Raw genomic sequence first — 23,388 nt, 5'->3', positions numbered from 1 at the left:
GGGGGCTGTGCTGAGGGGGTGACTTCAAACAGTTGAAAAAGGACAAGGAAATAATTTGAGATTTCACTAACATCATATAGATCAAATTATCCCTCACAGCAGTGTCTGTGAGAGAAAGGTTTATCTAGGCTGCTAAATAGTGGTATCCAGTCAGTCAACTACACACAACTAACAGCACTGTACACTTTGAAAGGCAGATAAACAGTTGTTCTTCATGCCAGTGAATTAAACTAACCTACCCCAACAAGAAATATGCATGTATGTGTCTTGAAATCTTGAATGTGCAGAATGTCATTGGATTAGCTCAACTTTTGTATCTGAATTTTACATTCAAACTAGAAAGACCAGCTACAGTACATTGCACTGTTGATGTATTTTTGTTCTTTGTAGTTTCAAAAGGTTATATATGTTAATTTTTTTTCCAAAACTACCACTGGTCTTTTTGACATTGTATTAGTTTGTGCTGTAAATGATATTAAATATTCTTAGTGTAAGTCACACAGATGACAAAACCCTTTGTTAAATTCAACATTAAGATGTGTTTGCTGTGTGCAGTTGCTTAATACCTGTGCCATCATGATTTCAGCTCAGTACCTCAAGAACCATATGGCAGCTGCTTAGTAATCCTGTTAATACCTTTTAATCATGAACCACACATCTTAATGGGTGCTGTAAAACAAGGAGCTATGTATGTTTTAATACTGTTTGGTCCATAAAAGGGAACTGCAACTTGGCTAAGAGACAGAAATAGTACAAAATGTGATAACTTGGTCATGTATTAGATCAGCCAAAAATCTCATGACTGGTTTCAAATACTATGTTACAACAGACCTTTAGACAAGCACACTGGTAAATTATGTGTTCTCTCTCAGTGGTTTCTGCCCAGCTCAGCTTGACCATTTGTCGCCTGTCTGGTTAATTTGAGCTGGCTGGCAGCAGCTTGTTCTTTCTGGCAGAGAGATGAAGCGGAGCACGGCAGAACATTTTAATGGTTGTAACCTCACCAGTTGATTGTGTTAGAGACACACAGTAGCCCGTTTGTGCCAGGCAGCCGCATTTGTAACATCATTATCTGAAAAGACATAAAACACCCTCTATGGGTTTGGCATCAAACTCAGTTTACAATGCTCAGGAAGGAAACTATTATGAAATCACAAAACATAACAAGTTTAACATCTTTAAATAATTTATTCATTTCTACAATGGACCATATGCAGTGATTAATCTCTTTAAAATATTAAAATTTACTGAAATACACAATCTTTCATTCATTTTTTTTTTTTACAGACAATTATTTTTTTAAAAAAAAGGATCCAGACTGAAAAAACTGTAAAGTGAATCCTCTGTCTGTGCTGCTTCCATTATCACTTCCAGAGAATTATCAGGTAAATCAGAAATGCGGCAAATGGTCATCAAACTATTTCATAGAAAGGGGGAAAAGAGGTATTCTTTTAAAGCCAAGCGCCAACATGCTAATCGCAAAGGGATGGGATCTTGGCAGAGAAAAGACTTCAACGTGGTGATTCTCAGCTTTTTCATTAGACCAGAAGACAGTGATGTGACCATATTATCATCTGAGTGCTTTCATTCTTTGAGTGGAAGAAAAATAAAGTGTTAAAGGGAAGCATGTTAAATCAGTCAAACATGACCTTTGTCCATGACCTCCACACCCACCTCCCAAAACCACAAAAGATTTCTGTGTAATCGTATTACCCCCTGCAGGGACCCCAGTCAGTCCTTTGGTCTTCTTATGCCTGGGGAAGATAGTAAAAGACAAGCTGAAATTTTTTCCTCCATCCAGTTTTTCCTTACACAGAAGGAGTTTAGAGAAAAAAGGTTTCTGCTGTCCTCCATTTCTTTTCACACCACACAAATTGACTTTTCAAATTGACTTTGAAGAGACTTGATCTGAGAAAAACAAAGACTCATTTAATTGGCTCCAGAGAGGCCTCACATTGGAATTTCAATAACAGCTGCAGAGGACTCAGTCATTTATTGTGCGAATACATTATTTTAACATGATCAAAAGGAAACCAGTCACATTGCTTTTAAAGGTTGAAGAGTGGTAACATTTAGCATACAAATCGCTGTGATGTTTTTACTTGTATGTACTGTAGGACTCGCTGCATATCAAGAAAGCGTCTAACATCAACATGAGAAGTTTTAAGTGCTAGGTGTATTTAATATTCTGCACAAAGACAATGAATGATGAAATATTTACCAATCTTTAAACCAAGACAAAACAATATTTAAAGCTCAACAAAAACCTCCCATTGTCAGCGTGGCATCACTACGCTACACTTCCTCATCTTGTTGATTTGTCAAAGCTGCTGTTGGTCGCTATGGTTACAAGGCTCCCTTTGGATTGTGTTGTATCTCTTCTATACAACAGTCATGGCAACCGTAACCCACAGAAATACAGTATTAAGGACTATGCAAGAAAATAGCAGTAATGCTAAGCATGCTTCCAAGCTTTCAGTGTACAGGACATACATATATTCAGTCTTTTATCTAAGGCAAGTGTATATACAGAGTAATGACACCCAGCACACTCCCAGGCAACTCAAGGTAAAGTCTTCAATAAAACACTAAGCTTGTAGCTTTCTGCATTCTGCTGATTCACTGACTTTTCATTTTCTTATCATATGTGTGTTTTAAGACAAACGAAAATGGCATCACATTATCTATTTAAGATCTCTCATCTTTACACAGCTCTTATCATGCACCATGGCTTCCATATTACTTTACAATTACTTTTTACAAGATACAAAGGTAACTCCATTTAAAGATGACTGTAAATTACTTCCAGTCTTATTACAATAATAGTCACATCTTACATCCTGAGAATTAAAAAAAGGAAAATTGAGAGGTGGAATCATTCAGATGCACTGGGGAGCATACAGGACTTCAGTGTAATTAAAAAAAACAAGCCAAAAAAAAAAAAAAAAAAAAAGGACCAGACAGATATAAGCAATATCATAAAAATCATAGGAGATGCTTTTCCTCCTGCTACTGGTTTAAAAAAAAAAAAAAAAAAAATTGGTATTTTGTCTTGTAGGTGTAGATTTACGGGCCCTAAAACAGTTAAAACTAGGTATAATTTGGAAACACAGCAGAAAGTGAAATGTTTTTATACTGCTCAGTACACACTCGTCTGCTGCTTCCTCCTCTCACTACAACATCCAGAATACACCACTGAACAGATGAAGGAATTATAGCAACTTGTTGAAATGGCTGCAAACAAGTTGCCCTTTCTGCAATGATAAATACAATTGCAACACCCATCCCCTGCTTCTCGTCATGACAACATTACAACGCTATTAGTGATCATTCTTACACATAAAATTTGACTATTTAACTAGTGTGTGTCAGAATGACCACAGGCAACATAAATATAAAAAGGTCTTTAAAGACAGTTATTAATGACAACATTAAGCAGGCATTTCTGACTCTTGTGTCAGCCCATTGTCAGTGTCCTAACCAGACCTTAAGCACTCTTAACAAAAACGCACTGAAAAATAGATGCATTGAAACTTTAAATATAGTAAATATTTTCTAATTTTCTCTATTTTACTTTACTGACATCACAATACTCAAGCAAGTCCTCACAGGAAAATAAACAAATCCAATTTTGTGTTTGATTTATCTTTATATGTATTTTTTAAATTCAAGGTGCTGGGTAAAAGGAAGTGTTCAAGGTGCCATCATTCATCTTGAGGAATGGTTTTGGGGGGGGGGGGTGTAGGCAGAACCAGTGTCCTTCATATAGGTGCAGGAGACTACTCTTTTTACATTTAACATCCACCCTATAATTGACATGGATTCAGATCTCCCTCTGTTTCTTTGTATGCTCATTTGACTGAATTCATCATGGTGACTTCAGTAGTTCTACTGGTTTCAGATCAGTGAAAGGGAGGGAAAAGGATGAGGCTACAGTAGGTTTTTTGTAATAAAACATTCTGTTCTTCCCCACGGACACAACTCAAGGGGGAGGTATACATAAAGATCTCATTTCGCGCCCTACCACATTTCTTGCCCTAATCCACTTTTCTACCCATACTTCCTTCCCCCACCTGGCCCCTCTCTCTGTGCCTCCATGTCCGTCGCAGTCTGCTACCCCTCAGAGTGATGTATCCTGGTGGATTGACTGCAGACAGCCCAGCAGCTGGTAATAAGGGCTGCCTGGCGAGGCCACAGTCTCAAAGACGGACTGAAAAGCCCTGCGGTCCAGCTCCTCGTCAATCTGGTGCCGGTAAAAATCCATGGCCACCAGGCAGAACAGGTTGACGTCTACCACTTCACTGGAGCCCATTCGGCTGATCACATGTGGCAGTCTGGTTACAAGCGGGGGGGGGTTAAGGACAACAGACCACACAATTTGGTGAGCAGTGGCAAACTTGTATAGCATTTACATTTCTATGTTACAACAATCCACTGTCTTGCTTGTGAGATCTGCTGTATGTTATGTAAGGATACAAGGCTGAGATCCACTGGGAGGTGGAGGCAGAGACAAAGAAGCAGGAGAGGCTCCACATGGCCATGGCCACTGGTGTCCTCTGGGTAAAGTTGGACAAGGACAGCAGCACCCAGTCTCGCACCATAGATGACTGACCCGTGGCATGGAGCGTTTGGAAAACCTGGGGGATGGGTGCACAGCAGAGGTGGAGGTGTGAGAGGAGAGGAATAAAAGGACAAATAGAGAGAGAATATTACCCTAAAATACTTAAATCTAAACCTAATCACTTCAGATACATGTACTCTCCTTTGCTGCAGATGGTGGCTGTGTCAGTTTTCCATTGCCACCCATTTCTGAATTAATGAGGAAAGAACTGAACCATGTAGTACTCCAAAAGTAGGATCCCAAAACAACTGAGTGTTCATGATTTGGGCAAGTTTTGCAAAGCAAAGCACCACAGTTGCTTTTAGTAGAAGCATGCCACTACAGATTTTGCTCTACTACAAACTACTTTTGTTATGTTACATTCCTGGACAACAACTGGAACCCAGTGTCTTTGCTTGAGCTTGATGTTGTCCTGACAACCTATTGTCTGATTGGACAACAAAAAGGAGCTGGTTTGTGTGGTCAAAACAGAACTAACAACTTTACTAAGACTAAACTTCATTGAAATTCTCTGTAATGCTCCTTGCAAGACACAACCAGTAAGAGGGAAAAAATACACTGTTGAGCAATGCAATAGTTCTGTGGTCAAAGAATTTGATTTCAAAAAAAAGAATAAAGCGGGTCCAATTTTGCCTTGTGACCCTAATGAACACAATATCCAAAAGAATTTTTACTCTTTACTTTAATGTTATTGTTACATAAAAATGTGTAAGAAAAAAAGAAAAAAAAGATTTTGATTCCTATTTTTGCATGGACTCATGTTGGACTTATGTTCTGTTGCTGACCTTGTAGACGACAGTGGCCATGAATTGTGGGTAGGGTTGCTGATTGGACAGGAACTCTCCAATGACCTTGTTCATAACATCCTGTGGTGGGAAAAAGTCATCCAGAAACTGGGGTAGAATCCTGGACACCACCCGAGCCTCGCTGGGTAAACCCTTTCTGATTCTACAAACGGGAAACCCCAGAAGAGCAAATGATGATGGGAAACAAAACACATGAAATTGCTTCTTATGATCAGGTACAGCAGCTGATTAACTCTACAAACCCACAGGTCAAAAAATTAAAGGTGAAGGAAGACAGCTGCAAAATAAAGTGTATCACATGTATGGTTTGGTGTTTTTCTGTAACAAATGTGTGCAATTTATGTAAGGTGGAGGGTGGGTGTGGGTGTGTGTACCTGTCGAAGAGGACAGACACCCTCTCCATGGCAACAATGATCGACTCGCTGTCTGGGGCCTGAGGGTCAGAGTGGGCAGGGCGACTGGCAGGGCTGGCCTTCTCCTTGCCTGAAGAGAAACCAACATGACCCGCTGTGACGCCCACCGCCTCCGCTACGGCAGAGCCAGAGTCAACCTGACCTCTAACCCCTGTCACGTCTGAACCCGACGCAAGCACCGCTGAGAGGACGAGAGGGGGGGTTGGAACCGGTTGAACCAGTGGGGAGAGGTTAGAGGTGGAGTAGGGACACTGATATCACATGATTCAGATTTGAATTTAGTTTCCCTCAAACTGAAAATCGGTGAATTTCAGGGAACTCTACTGAAATTACATTCTTAAGTAGGTATTCTATAAATGACTGGTGCTTTAAGTATTAAGAGAGATTTTCGCTGCCATGTTTCCTGGGTACATTATATACTGGATTAGCCTCTACTGTGACCTGAATGTGCCACACTGCTGTACAGCACATAAAGAGGGCCGGTATGCAGAAAGTTATAAGTCGGTCTGCATTTGCAAGAGCTCGGGTTTACTTAAGGAATTTGCTGGCTAGCTCTCAGCAACAAAGAAGTGTTATTTAGCCCATCAGCATAAGGACAACAACATGCTAAGAGTAGCTGGAGTTAGTAGGGGCCGACGTAAGGGTTAGAGGTAGGGTATATCAGAGATATGTAATACAGGGATCACATGCAGGAAGCAGACAGGTGTAATGAAATGGTTGGAGCTTTGAAAGGTCTGCTGTGCTATAAAGAGAGTTAATGAATGTTAATCACTAATATTTGCCATGATGTTGTTCACACTGAATTCATGTAGGTGTTGCTGGCAGTGGATTTAGAAAGAGCAGATATGAACAGAAAATGGTATAACTACAATGAGAAATCATTCATGCAACTGTCAGGTGTGTTTATATAATAAGGTATTTTACGTTTTAGCATATATTCCCACTTATACCAGCCATGTGTCCCCCCGTCTCTCCACATATACTACTATAAATGTAGCCACATTTGAAGTCTGATACTATTTCAGGAAAGTACAATAGTTACCTTTTAACAATAACATCAATAATCTTAGAACAACACAGAACACAAATTTTGTCCTCGAGTAACTTGTCATGCTTCACTAAACTTTAAATCATTTGTCTTTAGATACAATTACTTTTGTTTGTACAGTATGTAATAGGGCTGCAACAATTAGATTTTACTATTATTTAATCTACTGAGTGATTAATAATCACCAATTGTATAAAATGTCTGCAGATAGCAAGAGATATACATGATACCATCCTATGTATATCTTAATATAATGGTCTGTCATTTGGTTTTTTTGCTTATTTCTCTTAGTTGCATGCAAGAGTGTCATATGCATTAAGGTGAAAGCCAGCCAGTTAGCATTGCAGTGGGCTTAGTAGCAGCTACACGTTCCAACCTAATGTGATTCTTAAGCTTGCCATTATTAACCCCTCTATTTGTTTCAGAGTCATCGTAAGATATAATCCTTGGAGATTAAAAAAAAAAAAAAAAAAAAAAAAAATGAAGTTTTGTGTTGTTTGACAGCAGATCATATCCTGCATTACTACCTTTCACAAGTATTTTACAAGTTCCTAGAGTCTAAAAGACTTTTTAAATCTTCATTCAAGTTAAAAACATCTTTTAGGACGTTTCGGGACCACTACATTTTACATGCCATTAGAAAGGAAGGAGTCTAGGATGAGAGCACAGGCAAGAAATGAAACAGCTTTAGTGTGGCAGAGCAATTTACAGTTAAACCTGCATGGCTCAATGAGGAGAACTCATGATGTAGATGAAATACTTTACTACTATGAGCATCCATGCAGGTGACTTAGCCAGCCAGCTTGATGTCATGGTGAGAGTTTGCAGCCACAAACAGTCACAACAGCAGTAATGAAAGCACCAGTCTTATTACAGTACATTGTGGGAGCCACCATGCGGAGTAAGTCATGTTAGCACCTTGCTTACCAGTGTACATGCAAGTGAGCATGAGGCCTAGTGCAGCCATGGCTCTGTGTGGCGACGGCATGTTGACTCGGTCCACACTGAGTTTGACCAGCGCTTCTCCATCCACACGTGACAACTGTTCCGACAGCAGGAGGCGCTCCAGGCCGCGCAGCACGCAGTGATAGATGACGGATGGAGTGGAGTCTTCGCTGGCAGACACCATCACACCACACAACTGGAAGAGAAATTATACTTTCTATTCTACTTTCATTCAATAGGGTAATGTGTAGTGTATGTCAGGGTTTGTTTTCCCTTGTTAACTTTTGCCTTACCTGTATAACCCCAGCCATAAATTCAGCTCCTACATCCAGAGGGTAGTTCTCCATCATGTAGAAGGCCACTGCACACATCACCAACACATGCTGCTGGTTATGCAGGTTCACACAGCTGTAGAATAGAGACAGGAGACATACACAGTGAGTGGGACAAGATATAACAGACAAAAAGGCAGGCCGGGCATTTGTTTAAAACATGAAGGGCAACACCTAGTGGTCAAGATTTGAACTGCACTCTTGTTTCCATCATCTCATTAAGCTGGATAAAACCAATTAATTCACAGATCCGCTTAAAGTGCAGGCAGGGGGTCACGTACACTGACATTAAGCACATTGGCTCCCTGAGACGCTTATCAATTCAGCTCATTAGGTGATGAAATGAGGTCAGGTTCTGCAGTTGTTTATGAAATGAGAGAGAATGAGAATGATACTCACTGAGCAATAGCCCTGAGGTTGGACAGTAGGTACTCCGAGACGGTAGGGATGAGCTGTTTGGCTGTGTCATCCAACAGGTCACACTCCAACACATACAGTACTCCATGCAGGGCCCCCATGCGGCTCGGCAAGTGGGTGCTGCGCAGGGTTGTCTCCAACAGGCGACACACAGGCTCTGCTATTGCTTTGTCCTGGAAATACACAGTCAGGTGCTTTATGTTTTATCTGAACATCAGATTACAGGTTAATGATACACTTTTAAAACAAAACAGACCCACACACCACCTGACTCACCATGCCCAACACAGCAGCAGCCTTGCAAATTGCAGGTACCAGGTATTGATTAAGGATCTCATCCTCTGGCGGGTGGAGCTTCTGCAATTCCATCAGGGTGGAGAACATCATGTCAAACTGGTTCCTCTCTGTGAACAGGTCCGACACTGCCAGCAGCTACAGAGAATGGCAAGAGGGTGGAGAGGTTGAGAAGAAAAGTGACTGGTCTTAGGTTCACATAAACCATGTTCTTGGATGTCTCAAAGTATGGGATAAGACTCCTATTAGTTTATTAGTATGACATTGAGCTAGCAGGTATAGAAACCGGTATGAATTTTGAAATTTCTGGATTCCATGATAAGGAAAGTTGAATGGACAATCTTTTAGGAATTTCAAAACTCCCCAGAGAAAAGTAGACAGTCTTTTACTTATGTGAACAAACAGCTCCTTGGCTGAGCCAGTCAGATACGGAGTGCGTGTGTGGCAACTCACCGATCGGACCACTTCACTTATGAGGATGGTTGGAGTCCTCCTGTTACTTGGGGAGCCAGGGATCAGCCACTGGCTGTAGAGCTCCAGAAGAAACTGTGAACATGAATGAATGTCCACACCTGCACGGTGCTTCCTGAAAAGTACGGACAGACAATAGTAAATTACAGTGTGCAAGATTTTTTTTAGCGTATGTCATCGCCTGTGCATTTGGGACTCAAGAAATATGTACATGAATGTGTGTGTGTCTGACCTAGAGTTTATAGGAGATATTGGTGGTGAAGTTGGTGCTGGAGTGTCTGCCTCGTCTTCTTCATCCTCACCCCATTCTTCCTCCCTCAGAGGAGTGATGTTGTTACCCAACCACACTGAGTGGATGGAGACCTGGAGAGAGAGGTGGCAAGTTAAAAAAAAAAAAAAAAAAAAAAACACTTAACATTAGAAATTAACATTAAGAAACAGCATAATCCAACATATTCATCCTCAAGCTTCTGATTATCTGTCACCTCTCTTTTCATGCTTCTCTTACCTGTCCCAGTTTGTAATCCATGTTGCCCAGCTCCCTCTCTGTGTTGATCTGTAGCAGCAGTTTCTCATGGCTGATCAGTGTACCTGCTGAGATGTTAAACAATACATGTATCTAGTTTTAACAAATTAAACAAGTGGCAGCTGTCACTGCTGGGGCTGGGGTTAAAGAGTGTAGCTTGTCTGTTACCTGCGGAGGCTGCTGACAGCGAGGGCACAGGGTCCCAGGCATGATATGGGTGGTATGTGTGGACGTTGTCTCTCTTCGACACAAGAGCCTGAATCTCTCTCTCCACCTCGCCCCTGATCACTGCAAGTTTCCTTCCAAACCTGAACACAAACACAAAAAAATCTTAATACTGCCACATGATGCTGCTACACAGTCAACATATAATAGCTGCATAGCTACCGTGTTTCCAGGGCTTTGAGGCTCTTGTTGCGGGGCTGCTGTTCCAGACAGCTGACTGCAGGGTTGCCAGCAGCAGGCAGGGTCATTGCACTCAGCACCAGGCTGGTGATGGCCTGCACTGCTAACACATTCAACTGGGTGCGTTCCAAGTCCTCCTAGAGACAAGTATTAAGTAAAAAGTGCTTGCACTTGTAGGAGGAGATATGGCTTCTGTAGTTGTGCATGTTTGAGTGAAAATTGTTGTATTGGCTTGAATACCTCCTGCTGCGTCTCCTCCTCCTGGTCCATAGTGATGGGTTGGGTGACCAGCACCCCCAGCAGAGTAGCCCAAGTCTCCTCAAACTGAGTCCTGCTACTCCAGCCTAAATGTACAGCAACCATGGTCCATGCAGATGTCACAATTTCACATTAAGAACAAAATCTGACATTCAAAATGTAAATGTGAGATATTGTACATGTGAATGCACATAAGTCTATTTTTTTATTTTGTTTGTGTACCTAGTGTGTTGATGCGATAAAGAAACTCTCTGAAAACATCCTTTTCCTGCAGGAAGTCTACAGGGATCTCAGGTAGTGTTGTGCCAAACTCTCCTCCTGGCTGAGGGGACCAGCCCAGTTTCCAAACCTACACACAAGCACAGCACTTAAATATACTGATGCATTATTTTATCTTAACTGCAAACACAATTCCTTTCACGCACTGACCAGTGGAGGTACTCGGGTGTAGCTGTTGACCAGAGGCAGTCGAGACAGACTGATGACAATATTGCGCAACGTTGGTGTGAGAAAAGCAGGGAATACACTGTTTCTATGGTGACCAAGGGCAAGGATGCTCTGCAGGCCTTCCACCAGCTCTGCCATGATCTCACATGCTTGCCATTCACACATGTCTGTAACAGAGAAGAAGAGGATATGTCCTTTAAAGCATTCACCTGAGACCTACTTAAAACCAAAAAAAGCAAGTGAAATGAGAGGACAAAAGCACTGAATTACTAGAACTGCATTAACAACCTGGCAGTTTTATTTAATTTCTAAGTGAATGCTCACGATTGGCGTGTGCTGAGTCCACTTGATCTCCTTCAGCTTCTCTTTCTGCCCTCGTCTTTTTCTTCTCTGGATGCAGCAGCTGGTCACCAGGACTCACAGCCACTGGGGAAGCCAAAGACAAAGTTTTCATGAATGAAATGACAAATTTCAAGCCTGTGGGTAGTCATAACAAGTGATGGTACCAAATTATAGGCAATGTACAAACATATCCTGCTGTCCTTGTTACCTGCAACAATGACCAGGCGTAGGCAGTAGATGAGGGAGCAGGTATGTGTGGTGTACTCTGCGGTGGAGAGCTTGTTCCAGACACAGGGCTGCTGCAGGGCCAGACACAGGCAGGACAGGGCCCACTGCAGGTCTACACTCAGTGGCAACTGATCCTGGAGCAGACGCCACACCACCACCTGTGAGAGTCACACACATGGTTAGAGGAGGACTGTAGTAAATAATGTAAAGACAGTGGATGCAAAGCAATCACATATGAGATTACTAGTGTGGATTTCAGTTCTGGAACACAGTGAATTACAAAAAATCATTTCCTATCAAATTATTTTCACATATTCCATCTATTAACAAGGATCTGATCTCTCTCATCCACAGCACTCAAACTGAAACAAATAGCATGTTTAATATGTAGTCTCTTACCTCAGCGGCAGTGCATGTGAAAGTAGTGATGAGGTGCTCCTTGTCAGAGGGAATATGTAGTGAGGAAGGCAGCTGGCTCACACTCAGTAGGTACTGGGATAGAGCTCTGCAGAGCGACAAAACTCTGGGGTAGAAACCTGGCTCATCTGAAATGGAGATGTGGAAAGTCTTTGAGGGACTTGCAAATGCAAAGACAGAACTCAGACTTAGGTGTTTTCATCCACCAGTTTTTCTGAATCATACTGCCCCTCCCTCCCACTCTCACCATATACATCAGCCAGTTGGTCCCAGTAGGGCTGGGGTTGGGAGGGCGGCAGGAAGGACTGGTGCGGGGCAGGAAGTGACCCAGTGACCCCTGCTAGCTGCTCTAGGGTCACCTGCAAGGCTGTCTCCAACAAAAGCGACCCCTGACCCCGTGCTAACCGCTGCACCCCCATACTCAGGCATGGACACAGCAGACTTAGGTTGAAATCCTGGGGGGGGAGGGGGTGTAGTAATGTGAAGATACAGTGAAATAAAGCTGTATATTCCTGTTTACAATCATCCCTGAGGTCTGATTTCTGGGCACTAGAGCAAAAAATGTTCCACACCATATTAGCACATAATTAATGATTATTAATCTTTGGGGTAAAAATTTGTTTGGCAAAGTCTGTGTGCATACTGAAGGGCTGCATTTGTATCTGTATCACCTTGCAGCTCATGATGTTGAAGAGATCAGTGGGAGGTAGTTTGGTAAGCAGTTCTGTAGTCTCCAACAGGGAAACATCCCCACGAAGACAGCACTGAGACTTCACCAGAGCCACGTACCACTCCTAGAAATAAAATTAAATATTTAAGAATTTAATTTTTTTTATGCATAATTTCATTTTTTCCCCCTTTGAGAGATTGAGCAAAGATGTTTTTGTGATTGTGAGATATTTACATGTGCTGTAATCTTACCTTATCTGCAATTACCAGTTCAGGGGCAGGAGGTGGATCCCCATCCAAGGGGTGCAATGTCACAGGAGGGGTGGGGCTGCTGGTGTCAGCAACAGTGGCTCTGAACCTGTCCAGCAGGGAGTAGAACCTCTGATGCCTGTGAAAGACAATGTGACATTTATTTACCCCTTATGATCTGTTCTAGGCAGGTGGGCAATCAGCGCATAACCCTTACTGATCAAATTATTTCAATTGGGACTAGTCACAAAAGCTACAAACTACAATTTATTCCTCAAAATGGCTGCAGTACACAAGAGTATTACCTCTGAGCCAGCCCACTTGTCTGGAGGTATTCCTGGATCCTGTCCAGTTCCTCCACAGGAAGCTGGGCTACACTGTTCTGGAAGGTGTGAGGATTCATGCAATGACGGTAAAAATACAGCACTTTAAATTACAACTTTCTGCCCAACATTGCAAAGTTTGCATCTGAGCAGGTTTATCTACTCATAGCAAATAAATCCATGAGGTTTTATAAGCCCAGCAACCACCAGTACCTATCAGTATGTCACAAAGACTGAAGTCATCACATGTTCAACGTACAAACAAATTCCTGTGTGCCAAGACAATATAAGCCTACAATAAACTGTACCTGTAGTGTCTCAGCCAGCAGCATCTCTACCCTGCGACACGCCAGTGTGTCCACCATGCGAGCCAGAACCCTGAAAGGTGTACTGAGCAGCTTGTCCACATACAGCATCAGCAGGGATCCAGACTGACTCAGGTGGATGCCCTCCAAACACTGCAGAGTCTTCTTCAACATGGTAGGCTGCAAGGGGAGGAAGTGGGAAGGAGGGCAGGCAGGGAGAGGATAAGAGGGCAGTAAAGGAAAGGAAAGACATACAAAAAAATATATATATATATTTGACAAACTTAACCAGCTGGTCAAAATTAAATTGTAGAGAGGTAGACTAGACAAAAGAAAAAAAAAAAAAAAAAAAATTCAAAAAATGACTAATCAGGCCAACAGGTGGTTATCTCACAGTAGTGAGGTTGTCACAGCGGGACTGGATGGCCTGGATGAAGAGGCCACTGGCAGCTGAATTGCGGTGCACAGCACTGATGAAGTCCTGTACTGGAGGCTCAGCGGAAAGGCTGATGAGGTCACGCACATGGTTGACAATCAGCCAGGTCAGATGCTCCGAGTCGTGGAGGTTCTGACACTAAAAAAAAAAAAAAAGGTGAGGAAAAACACACATCTGAACTATGAAACCTGTTCACTTTGGGAGGAAAAAAAAAAAAAAAAAAAAAAAAAAAACCTTCACAGATTTTCACTGCAGTATGGTTAATGCTTCTTGTTCTGGTATTTTGAGCTCTGGCCCTGCTGAATTTCAAAACGGTTCTCATTCAGTAAAATGATTTAAATACTGTTCCAAATTTTATAATGTCATTCTCAACATGTCAGAGCAACCGTTACTGGTAGTTATAGTTTATAATAATGCTTCTTCGTGTACTTATGATTCCCTCCAGCAGTATTTTGTGTGTAGTTCAACATTGTTAGGAGTCTCACCACATAGTCACAGAAGAGGATAAGGGCTCCCCTGCGTACAATTTCTCTGTTGACCATGGCTAACCGGGACTCGGGCTTGTCCTCTTCGCCTTCCCCTGAGGAGTGAGGGCTCAGCAGCTTTGTGCATGAGAGGCTGTGTCTCCTGACAGACGGAAAAGAGAAGGACAGAGCCAGGATTAATGGATGATGTGATTTTGCACAATGCTGCACAAATCCCAGCCATTTAGGATCAATTACCACAGGAAACTTCCATTTCAGGAGTATTTTCCTGGTCCACATGAGGAGAATTTACTTGTTTTCGGTCTAATGTGTTCCTCTGAATCCCTTCATTATAAAAAAAATTTACACAAATAAACTTGACACTGATGGGGTCCTCACACTGTGTTTTTACCTGGGTGTCTGATGAACCTCAGCCCACCAAGAGTAGTTGGTGTAGTTGATGATGAGGAGGACCTGGCACCAAAGGAGCACCAGGGAGGGGTGTGTGGTGATGAGACACTGCACCATGCTGTTCAGACCCTCTAAGGGGTAGAAGAGACTGGCATCAGTGCCAGTCTGTCCACTGCCGCCCTCGCCCTTCAGGAGACGGCTGGCTGCGGCTGTGATCCTGCGAAACATTCCTGAAGGAAACAGAAAAGGGAAAGGATTTTCATCCTGTGCAAAATTGTGTAGAACTGTTTTAATAAGCCACACTTGTTCTGCCATTTAGAGAAAATATAAAAATTTATATTAAAAAAAAAATGGTGTGGCTCACCACTTTTGAAGACATGTATGAGACACATGAGCAGTGTACCCAGCTGCTGGCAGTAGAAGGTGTGTTGTTGCTCTGTAATGTCTACTTTAACCTCTCTGGAAGAAATGTCATCCAGCAACACTCCTACCAGTTGGAGGAGGAACCTGGAGGGAGGGGATGGAGGTGGAACAACACATTTCAAGTGAGAGAGAACAGGAAAAAGAAGGGTACAGTGTGGGGCAAAGTGGCAGCTGATAACACGCATGTAGGAGCAGAAACCAGACTGTGAATACACTCACTAACCTGGCAAAGGTTTCCTCAGGTGGGGCTTTTTGTGCCTCACCATTAGTTCCCTGGTTACCCAGGGCATCAGTAGAAGGCGGGTCATTTGGGGAGGGGCTCTGCTGATGGAGGCGGCGGATTGTGTGGCAGGAAAGGAGATGTGGGGAGAGCGAGAGCTCATGGACCCGGGACAGGACGATGTCCTCAGTGGATTGTGACACAAGTACCCTGAGCACTGCGAGGATACCGGACACCCACAGCTGGACGGTAGCTACTGATGTCTGGAGGAGCACAGGTTTGATTTCAAAGTGTTAAGGTGCATCAGATAGGCAGGCTCAGACATCAGCCCAGGTGATGAGGTGAATGTTCAGATATAAGAGGAAAATCTCACCATGGTGGCTGGGATGGTAAACATACTCTTGAGCAGCATGTCTACAGGCCTGAGAGAGGAGGGTGCTACAGTCTCAAAAAGTGTGTTCAACACTCCCAATGCCTCTGGAGAGTCCAGATGCATCTGTGCGGACACAACATACAAATGTGTTGACATTTCATTGCATATGTTGTAGTCTCAATGGCTACTATTTATCAGTATGCACAAACATATTTGATTTTACTGTATAATAGTTTGAACTTCCAGGTCAAAAGAGCTAAATAATTAAAAACATGTATACCCTTTATGCATTTTGCTACCTGCTGTTTGGCAATCATGGGAAGTATGACGTCAGCAATCTGTCTGGACAATCGTTTCCATTTGTCCTCATTCTCTTTGTGACACTGCTGCAGCACGAGGATGAACATCTCCAACACCTAAAAACACGTGAAAGCGCATGTAAGGCAGAGACAAGAGTGGCTTGAATACTTGATGACAGCCTGCTGTGTCTCTCTGCATCTGTTTGTAAACATACCTGATGGTACTGGACGAGTCTGAGCAACATGGAGACCACTACTTCTTTCTGTGTATCCAACTCTTTGCCTGCATCTGCTTTGTTTGAGCCCCTCAAGACAAACAGGTCATGAACTATTGGCTGCAAGGCTGGGATGGCTGTGGAGGAAAAGTATGTATATGTATCCTGGTTATTAAAAAGGGCCAACATTGCAGAGAAAGAAGCTAAATAAACCACACAAGTACAAGAAATGATCTTATGTGGTGTGTATTGCTTGTGTTCCTCTCACCATGTGTGACAGCTTTCCTGCCGCTTGCCATAATGCCATCACACAGCTGGATGATCTTGGGAATGCTGATTATCTGCTTCGAGTGGTAGCGCTCATAAGACAATAGCACCAGGAAGAAAAAGATGTTTGGAATGATGGCCTCTGAATCTCTGTCCAAGAAGTGGTAATAGGTATTATTTTAGTTCACAAGATGGACTGTAAATCTGAGCCAACATACATACACATACACATACACACACACACACACACACACACACACAATGTGGAAGCAAGCTTTAATTGCTTATGTAACCAACATGACCTGAGAGACACAGGTTTCTGAAATTACCAAAATGCAATGACACAGAGATATGGTGACAAACAAGACTTACCTGAATTGTCCCACTTCAATGTACTCAAACTGCTTCAGGACAAAGCCTATGAACACCTGAAACACAAAAAATATTTTCCCAATTAAGCCAAGTTCCACAAGCTCAGAATTATGTGCAAAAGCATACATGTGTTTTTTTTGTTTTTTTTTTAACCTGATCTGAGTCCAGCAGGCAATAGTTGACTCTGAGCTGCACGAGCTGGGCTAGCAGATCCAGCACTTGTCTCTGCAGGGCCACAGAGGTGCTGGTTGTGTACTGCTTCAACGCTTTGATCACCAGTGGCTCAAACAGTCGAATGTGGTTATGGATGGCATTCTGGCAAAAACAAAAAGCCTTAGGACTTTCAGAACAGTAGCAGCTTCACTCAGGCAACATTTGGTGTCATCATCTGACATTTTTTGCTATTCACAGGCACAAATTTTGAAAAAGTAGCAAGTCAATGCATACCTTGTCTCCTCTGTGGCGCGTTGCATTTGCGATGTTGGACCTCAGCTGATTGGATGTTTTTTGCATTACATCAAACCACCTAAAAAGGGGAGACAGGAGGAAAGTTCTTTAATGCCATACATATTTGATGCAAATTTATCACATGCACACAAATGTGAATGTCTGCTTGTGTCTAATCTGTGTGTTGCTACGACTCACCCAGAGGTGTCCTGCTCTTGTTCAGCCTGCACCATGTTGCGGAGACTAGCATCAGCAAGAGCCTGGGTGAAGTGTGTGTATGGTGCCATGAAGCAGTAGTGGTAGAGGCCTGGTCGCAGGCTGGACGAGCCAAGACGCAGAGCTTTGCCCTGGGAACGGCTGGGTCCACTCAGGACACCCTCATACTGGGAGGCCAGGTTGGTGCCAAACAGGGTCTTCAACAGCTAAAGAACGAGAAGTCTCCAGTTAATGGAGAAAACACACCACATCTAACTAGCTCTAAATAAAGTTGCTGCCAATTTTCATGGAGTATTTAACTCTACCGAATGGGTTCTCAAATTGTGGAATAAGGTCTAAAATAAAACATTCATTATTTAGCGAGTCAGTACCTTTTCTCTGAATCTAATAATTAAGTTCAACTATGTCTTGTAATTCAGTGGCTTTGAATAGCACACTGCTTTGTGAGGGCTTACATCTCTGCAGGGGATATGACCCACACTTTTCAGATCACACCATTTGTTCATTCTAATATTATTCACATTGGCTGGCTAAGCTTAATACAACCCAGCCATTGAGTTTAATACAAGATTCTTGTGAAAATGAAAGTCCTGCCATTTTTGTTTTAGGTATTTCTGTACATTTATGTTGTGCAAATTATATTCACTGTTGTGCAATGCAAATAATTACATCATCATTAATGCCTTAAATGCTAATCGTATCCAACTTCTCCAACAGTCAGGGAATTTGTTGTGCCTAAAGGGAGAGGCAAATTTACCATCCAGTTAGTATATTACTATGTGTAAATATGAATGTATGGAACCATCGCACAGGGAGACCAATGCCTTTACAGGCCCTGTCGGCAGGAACCACCCTCACTCTGTGTGGAGTCGTACCAGTTGCAGCTCACTGCTCAGTGCTGGAACCATAAAGACTGCCACACCCACCACACACCCACACACACACACACGTGCACAAAATCTACAATTACAGACAAACACAGATTACTGACCTGTTGTACACAAACTGTAGCCATGGTTGGTTCTCGGGAGAAGCAGGACTTGAGGTAGCCCAAAATTTCCTCCACACACTGACAGGAAATAAAAAACATTATATTCTATAGATTTCACCAAACATGAATAATGTGTTTGTGCAGTGGCTTGTATTAATGAAACATAACTCCATTTGCTTCCATCCATCAACCAGTCTAAGAAGTAAAAACCACATCCTTCCTGTTCCAACTCATCACTTTGAGAATGTCCAATGAAGCTTATAATATCCTTGCCTTGCTAATGTCATGTAGGGTGGCCAGCTCCAGCAGCTGAGACAGAACATCTAAAGTGGCACGTAGGAAACCTCCAAACTTCTCCTGGCTACTGTGGAGGTCCAGGGTCACCTAGGAGACAAATATAATATTAACACTGCCACAGTTTAGGCTACAAAAGCATTTTTCTGTTATGTTAGGAAGTGGTTTAAACAGGATGCATGTTCTAACCTTGTAGTTGGCATGTGTAGCTTTGAGGACGTCATAGAGCTTGAGGTAGGGGGGCAGGTGGTAGAAGCTGCCAAGGGTGGTAGATTTGTTTACGGCTGCTGACCCTGTGCTGTCTGCTGGTCTGCCTGCTCACAAAAAGCAGAAATTGCAACAACTTATTAAATATTCACTGGCACCAAAATGATGTTTACCTGTGTAAATGCATGGTGAGGTGTGCATGTACCTGTGTTGACCTCATTGCTTTTCTTTGGGCTCATAGGAGCAGCACTGGGCTCAGCAGCCTCCTTCTCCTTGCCTTTCCTGCGGATGGGACTGAGGGAGGGGGTGTTGCTCAGGGAGGGGAGGGTGGCCTAAAAAGTATGGAACAAGGTACACAAACTGAACCCAAAATAATGGCCTTCCTGCAGATGCAGCATGTAGATAAATGTCATTAAAATGTGGCTTACAAATAACTGGTCTGACTATGGGCCAATCAAAGCAAACAACACAATCCCTCTTTGTCAGACTTACCTTAACTGCTGGTCCTGGTGGTGTGTCATCCAGCACATGGGCACAGATGTTAAGGACCTTGAGTAGGTGGGAGAAAAGCTGCTCCACCATGGCCACCAGGGAGCGCTCTGACAGCCCCGCCCAGGGTTCCTCCATCTTATTTGGGCCTCCACTGGTGTTCGTGGCCCCACTGCTGCCTTCCTCCTCTCCAGCCCAGGGGTTACGCATGCATTTAGGAGCCACAGCTGCAAACATGATTATCAGACAGAGTAATCACTAACAGTTTACTAGTTTTCTAATCAAAGTTAAGTGCATGGTGGCATATTCAGAAATACAGTATACCATAATTGCAAGCTATGTGGACAACATGGTGAAATTTTCTGCATATTACCCACCAGCAAGCAGATTGCCAGAAAGCAAAAGTGCATCCTGATGTGCAGAAAGATCCAGTGGAAACCAGGCAGAGGAGAGTAAAGAGAGGACCATGTTGGCCATTCCCACTGTCAGAGTCCTCCGCTCAGTGTCTGGTGCGGATGAGGAGGTGGTTGAAGAGCCTGGCGCACTGTTAGGCTGGGACAGACTGGAGAAATTAAGGAAGGTGACAAGACAATCAGGTACGTATATAGGAGAACTGAAATGTAAAGAAAGAGCATGTCTTGTGTGGCAGATTATGCATCTAGAATGGCATTAAATGTAAAGGAGAGATAATTAATTCACTAGGGAGAGAAGGTACACAAACCTGAGGGTCCTGCCCCTGCTGCGGTTGAGACTAGAGCGGGAAGAAAAGCTGCTATTGGAGCTTACATACCCACAGTGCCAGCCTGTGCTCCAAGTGCATACTGGAAAATTTGAAGCCAGGAGGCACAAGGCCTCACAGCAGCCAAACTGCAAAGAAACATAGGAATGGTATTTAACCATTTTATGAAAAAAAAAAAAAAAAAAAAAAAAAAACCTAGAAACACTAGAAAAATGTCATAGAGCAGGGGCCTTATATTCCATTTTTGGGAGACTTACAGTGAGGGCTCTGGAGGTAGAGGAAGTGAAAGCGTGGGAGACTGCTGTGACAACTCTGGACAAATTGTTCTCCAATGTGACATCGGATACACTGTTGGACAGGTTGAAGCCTCTGTATGTCCTGGCAGAGAGAGAGAGAGAGGGAAAAAAAGATCAGTTCCTCAGAGACTGTTTTGTGATTTTGTCATGATCTGTGTAACTGAACCATTTAAAAAAAAAATAAAGTGTAAAAAGGTGTACAGTTTAGTCTGTACAATAGGTATCCATAGGTATCATAAAAAGGAAGGAGGAGCCTGTGAGATGTGACACCAAATGTATTTTTAAGTGTGCACCTTGTAATTGTGCTAACAGTGAACTGCGAGGGGGGTTGCGTCTCATGCATAAGCAGCTGCAGGTAGACTGAACTCTGGTCCCGGGCAATAGCCACCACTGGGTCCACCTGGCCCTGGTCACAGTCATAGAACAACCTGGGAACCAGTCTGGTAGAGACATGAGGGAAGGGTTGGTGCAGAAAAATCATTTTAATAAATTCTACTAAATTTTGTCTTCAGTGCTTGTCTTCAGTAAAATCCACTACACACAAGATGTGTAACATTGACAATGTTACTGTGAGAAAAGATTGTGTACCTGCTGACAGCAGAGGCGGCCACATGCCGCACTCTTGGATCATCATCTCCCAACAGACGGATGACCACATCATTCAGGATTCTGTCCTGCAGACGCAGCCGCTAGATGAAGAATAAAAAATTAAAAAAGGAACAAATAAGGTATCACAGTCTAGACAGCCGAGTGATCTAGAGATGCATTGATGTGTGTGTCTAAACATCATCTACATTAAGGTTTTGCACAGAAATAAACACATGGAAGGTAGAATTGGAGAACTTACCCCAGTGTAGTGATGATCTCCTTTGTGCAAAGTCTCAGTTTTCCTCTCCAGGAAGTTAATTAATCTAAAAACATAGGAATGAGCAAATATCTTCAAAAGGCAGTCACAGGTACTAGATTCCATTGGCAAGTTTCTGCTTAAGTTAAGCCACGCTGCATAATTAAAACAAAAACAAAAAAAATAAATAACAATTTTTAAAAAATACAGTGACGTTGAAAGTGCACATTTGGTTGACAACAGTAAGATGTTTAAGCAAGTTGCTCCAAGTGAAACAAAACCAAACAAAGATCAAACTTTATCCTACCGGAAGTCCATCTCAGCCAGGGTCTCTAAGAGCTCAGTGCGAACAAGCCAATATGATAAATCCCTCAGAGCCAGGAGGTTTATCACCAACTGCAAGCCAAGTTCACTCAGGGTACTGTTGCACATGGTCATGATGCAGTGCTGAAACACACACACACACAAAATATAAGACTCAACACACACACAGATTAATCAAACCCTCAAATGAATCCATCTTACCCTAACTGCAGAGCAAGCCATCTTGCAGGTGACAGAAGATTCATCTTTGAGAGTTTTCTGGAGCAAAGGCACCAAGTCCACCAGGGACAGAGGGTTACCTGGACAGGACAGACAGGCAAGAGAAGCACAGTTAAACACAATCCAGGATTGCAACGTGTCCGCACCAAGACAAACACACCCATACATACACACACACACTAACCTGTTGCACTCTGCACACTGGCCAGCCAGGTGTGTATGTTGTAATGTGTTTTGGTGAGTGCAGCCTGTATGATGGCGCCACAGAGGATGGCTGTGGCTCCTCTGATCTGGGGGTCCCCATGGTCAATGAGACCCAGCACGTCACTGATATACTGCTGCTCTGCAAGTGGACAGAGATAGGAAGGCAGGGTCACAGACAATGCTAAAGACACAAATGTAGTTACCAATTAATACATTTTTAACTGACCAAAGTAAAAAATACATAACAGAAGGTATTGACATATCACAATAGGAAAAGCACAGGTGTCAATAAAATCAGTGATGGCTAAATTCCACTGAGCTGATTCCATTTAAACGTCCTGGTGCTGTGCATGCTGGCTCGCTGTCATTACTAATTGTGACACTTGAATTCAACAAAGCCACTGTTGGTGTTATTAGTAATACTTATGCTTTTCTTACAACAATAAGTAAAATGTCTGCTGTGAATTCAGTTGATTACTTGTGTAAGTACACTACTTGTGTAAGTTCACCAAAAACAGCTCAGTCATTTAAAAGAAATATCCACATCAACAATGAGCGTTTTACCTTGACCTGTTTTACCTGTAATAATTCACAGGTGCATCAAAAATGCTGCCATTTGCTGAAAACTGAATTTGAGCTGCAGTAATATGCTGGAGTTTAAAAGAAGATGTCTACATCTAAAAGCTAGATTCAACCTCAGACTCCAAAAAAATCCTTATTTCATCAGTACAACAGTTCACAATTCTACCTAAAATAATGCCACAGTGCCAGCTCTTAGACATAATGGGCCACCCACACAGGTGTTTTCATTTATTGCCTGATTAGACCTCTTCTCAGGACTGTGTGGGTGTGTACAAACTGCCTAATTGACATCTACCCTCTCTCTCCTACTGGTTTATGAGTTCAGTGACATCAACTTGTTTCCTGTATAGCTCCGCCCACCTTCACCCTGAGCAGAAATCTGATCAGCGAATAAGTGAAAAAACACACATGGGTATGCAGGGCCGCTAAATACTTTTTTTGCCCTAAAAATAATAATAATAATATTTATTATCAACTCTGTCCACAAAGCACAACCATAATTTAGGCTGAATATAGGCTGTGTGTTATATGAATATATAG

At 42.7% G+C, this 23,388-nt stretch overlaps 1 protein-coding gene and 1 non-coding gene across 4 annotated transcripts in view; both read right to left on the bottom strand.

The window, feature by feature from the left end:
• Window positions 1-1,909: 1,909 nt before the first annotated feature.
• The window catches only part of htt (huntingtin), a 33,352-nt gene continuing 11,873 nt past the window's right edge, over window positions 1,910-23,388 (bottom strand). For 2 of the 3 annotated variants that reach the window (XM_018664726.2, XM_018664728.2), the window contains 51 exons: window positions 22,247-22,405; window positions 22,045-22,142; window positions 21,827-21,966; window positions 21,523-21,586; window positions 21,264-21,364; window positions 20,969-21,115; window positions 20,637-20,757; window positions 20,362-20,507; window positions 20,018-20,202; window positions 19,644-19,867; window positions 19,357-19,483; window positions 19,134-19,258; window positions 18,924-19,034; window positions 18,651-18,728; window positions 17,642-17,865; window positions 17,444-17,522; window positions 17,150-17,311; window positions 16,997-17,052; window positions 16,626-16,774; window positions 16,358-16,494; window positions 16,143-16,259; window positions 15,844-15,966; window positions 15,474-15,733; window positions 15,192-15,334; window positions 14,829-15,057; window positions 14,438-14,579; window positions 13,911-14,090; window positions 13,520-13,696; window positions 13,194-13,270; window positions 12,892-13,027; window positions 12,642-12,764; window positions 12,218-12,425; window positions 11,953-12,098; window positions 11,534-11,711; window positions 11,308-11,409; window positions 10,966-11,150; window positions 10,759-10,885; window positions 10,519-10,622; window positions 10,261-10,415; window positions 10,042-10,181; window positions 9,856-9,941; window positions 9,580-9,710; window positions 9,330-9,462; window positions 8,859-9,014; window positions 8,565-8,755; window positions 8,127-8,241; window positions 7,816-8,029; window positions 5,802-6,021; window positions 5,407-5,569; window positions 4,477-4,637; window positions 1,910-4,334 (listed from right to left, as the gene is read on the bottom strand). In XM_018664726.2, the coding sequence (XP_018520242.1) occupies window positions 4,121-4,334; window positions 4,477-4,637; window positions 5,407-5,569; window positions 5,802-6,021; window positions 7,816-8,029; window positions 8,127-8,241; window positions 8,565-8,755; window positions 8,859-9,014; window positions 9,330-9,462; window positions 9,580-9,710; window positions 9,856-9,941; window positions 10,042-10,181; window positions 10,261-10,415; window positions 10,519-10,622; window positions 10,759-10,885; window positions 10,966-11,150; window positions 11,308-11,409; window positions 11,534-11,711; window positions 11,953-12,098; window positions 12,218-12,425; window positions 12,642-12,764; window positions 12,892-13,027; window positions 13,194-13,270; window positions 13,520-13,696; window positions 13,911-14,090; window positions 14,438-14,579; window positions 14,829-15,057; window positions 15,192-15,334; window positions 15,474-15,733; window positions 15,844-15,966; window positions 16,143-16,259; window positions 16,358-16,494; window positions 16,626-16,774; window positions 16,997-17,052; window positions 17,150-17,311; window positions 17,444-17,522; window positions 17,642-17,865; window positions 18,651-18,728; window positions 18,924-19,034; window positions 19,134-19,258; window positions 19,357-19,483; window positions 19,644-19,867; window positions 20,018-20,202; window positions 20,362-20,507; window positions 20,637-20,757; window positions 20,969-21,115; window positions 21,264-21,364; window positions 21,523-21,586; window positions 21,827-21,966; window positions 22,045-22,142; window positions 22,247-22,405 (7,469 nt within the window). In that variant the 3' untranslated portion in view covers window positions 1,910-4,120. The remainder of the gene's footprint in view (window positions 4,335-4,476; window positions 4,638-5,406; window positions 5,570-5,801; window positions 6,022-7,815; window positions 8,030-8,126; window positions 8,242-8,564; window positions 8,756-8,858; window positions 9,015-9,329; window positions 9,463-9,579; window positions 9,711-9,855; window positions 9,942-10,041; window positions 10,182-10,260; window positions 10,416-10,518; window positions 10,623-10,758; window positions 10,886-10,965; window positions 11,151-11,307; window positions 11,410-11,533; window positions 11,712-11,952; window positions 12,099-12,217; window positions 12,426-12,641; window positions 12,765-12,891; window positions 13,028-13,193; window positions 13,271-13,519; window positions 13,697-13,910; window positions 14,091-14,437; window positions 14,580-14,828; window positions 15,058-15,191; window positions 15,335-15,473; window positions 15,734-15,843; window positions 15,967-16,142; window positions 16,260-16,357; window positions 16,495-16,625; window positions 16,775-16,996; window positions 17,053-17,149; window positions 17,312-17,443; window positions 17,523-17,641; window positions 17,866-18,650; window positions 18,729-18,923; window positions 19,035-19,133; window positions 19,259-19,356; window positions 19,484-19,643; window positions 19,868-20,017; window positions 20,203-20,361; window positions 20,508-20,636; window positions 20,758-20,968; window positions 21,116-21,263; window positions 21,365-21,522; window positions 21,587-21,826; window positions 21,967-22,044; window positions 22,143-22,246; window positions 22,406-23,388) is intronic. The other variant, XM_018664730.1, reaches the window with a different exon arrangement.
• LOC127142535 (small Cajal body-specific RNA 14) lies at window positions 18,450-18,579 on the bottom strand. The gene has a single exon (XR_007813350.1). It is a non-coding gene; the product is annotated as a small Cajal body-specific RNA 14 (non-coding RNA).

This window comes from Lates calcarifer, linkage group LG5 (genome assembly GCF_001640805.2).
Source record: "Lates calcarifer isolate ASB-BC8 linkage group LG5, TLL_Latcal_v3, whole genome shotgun sequence".
NCBI classification, from domain to species: domain Eukaryota; kingdom Metazoa; phylum Chordata; class Actinopteri; family Centropomidae; genus Lates; species Lates calcarifer.
Note: the sequence above shows the minus strand (reverse complement) of the source record. Positions and strands in the feature narration are given on the sequence as shown.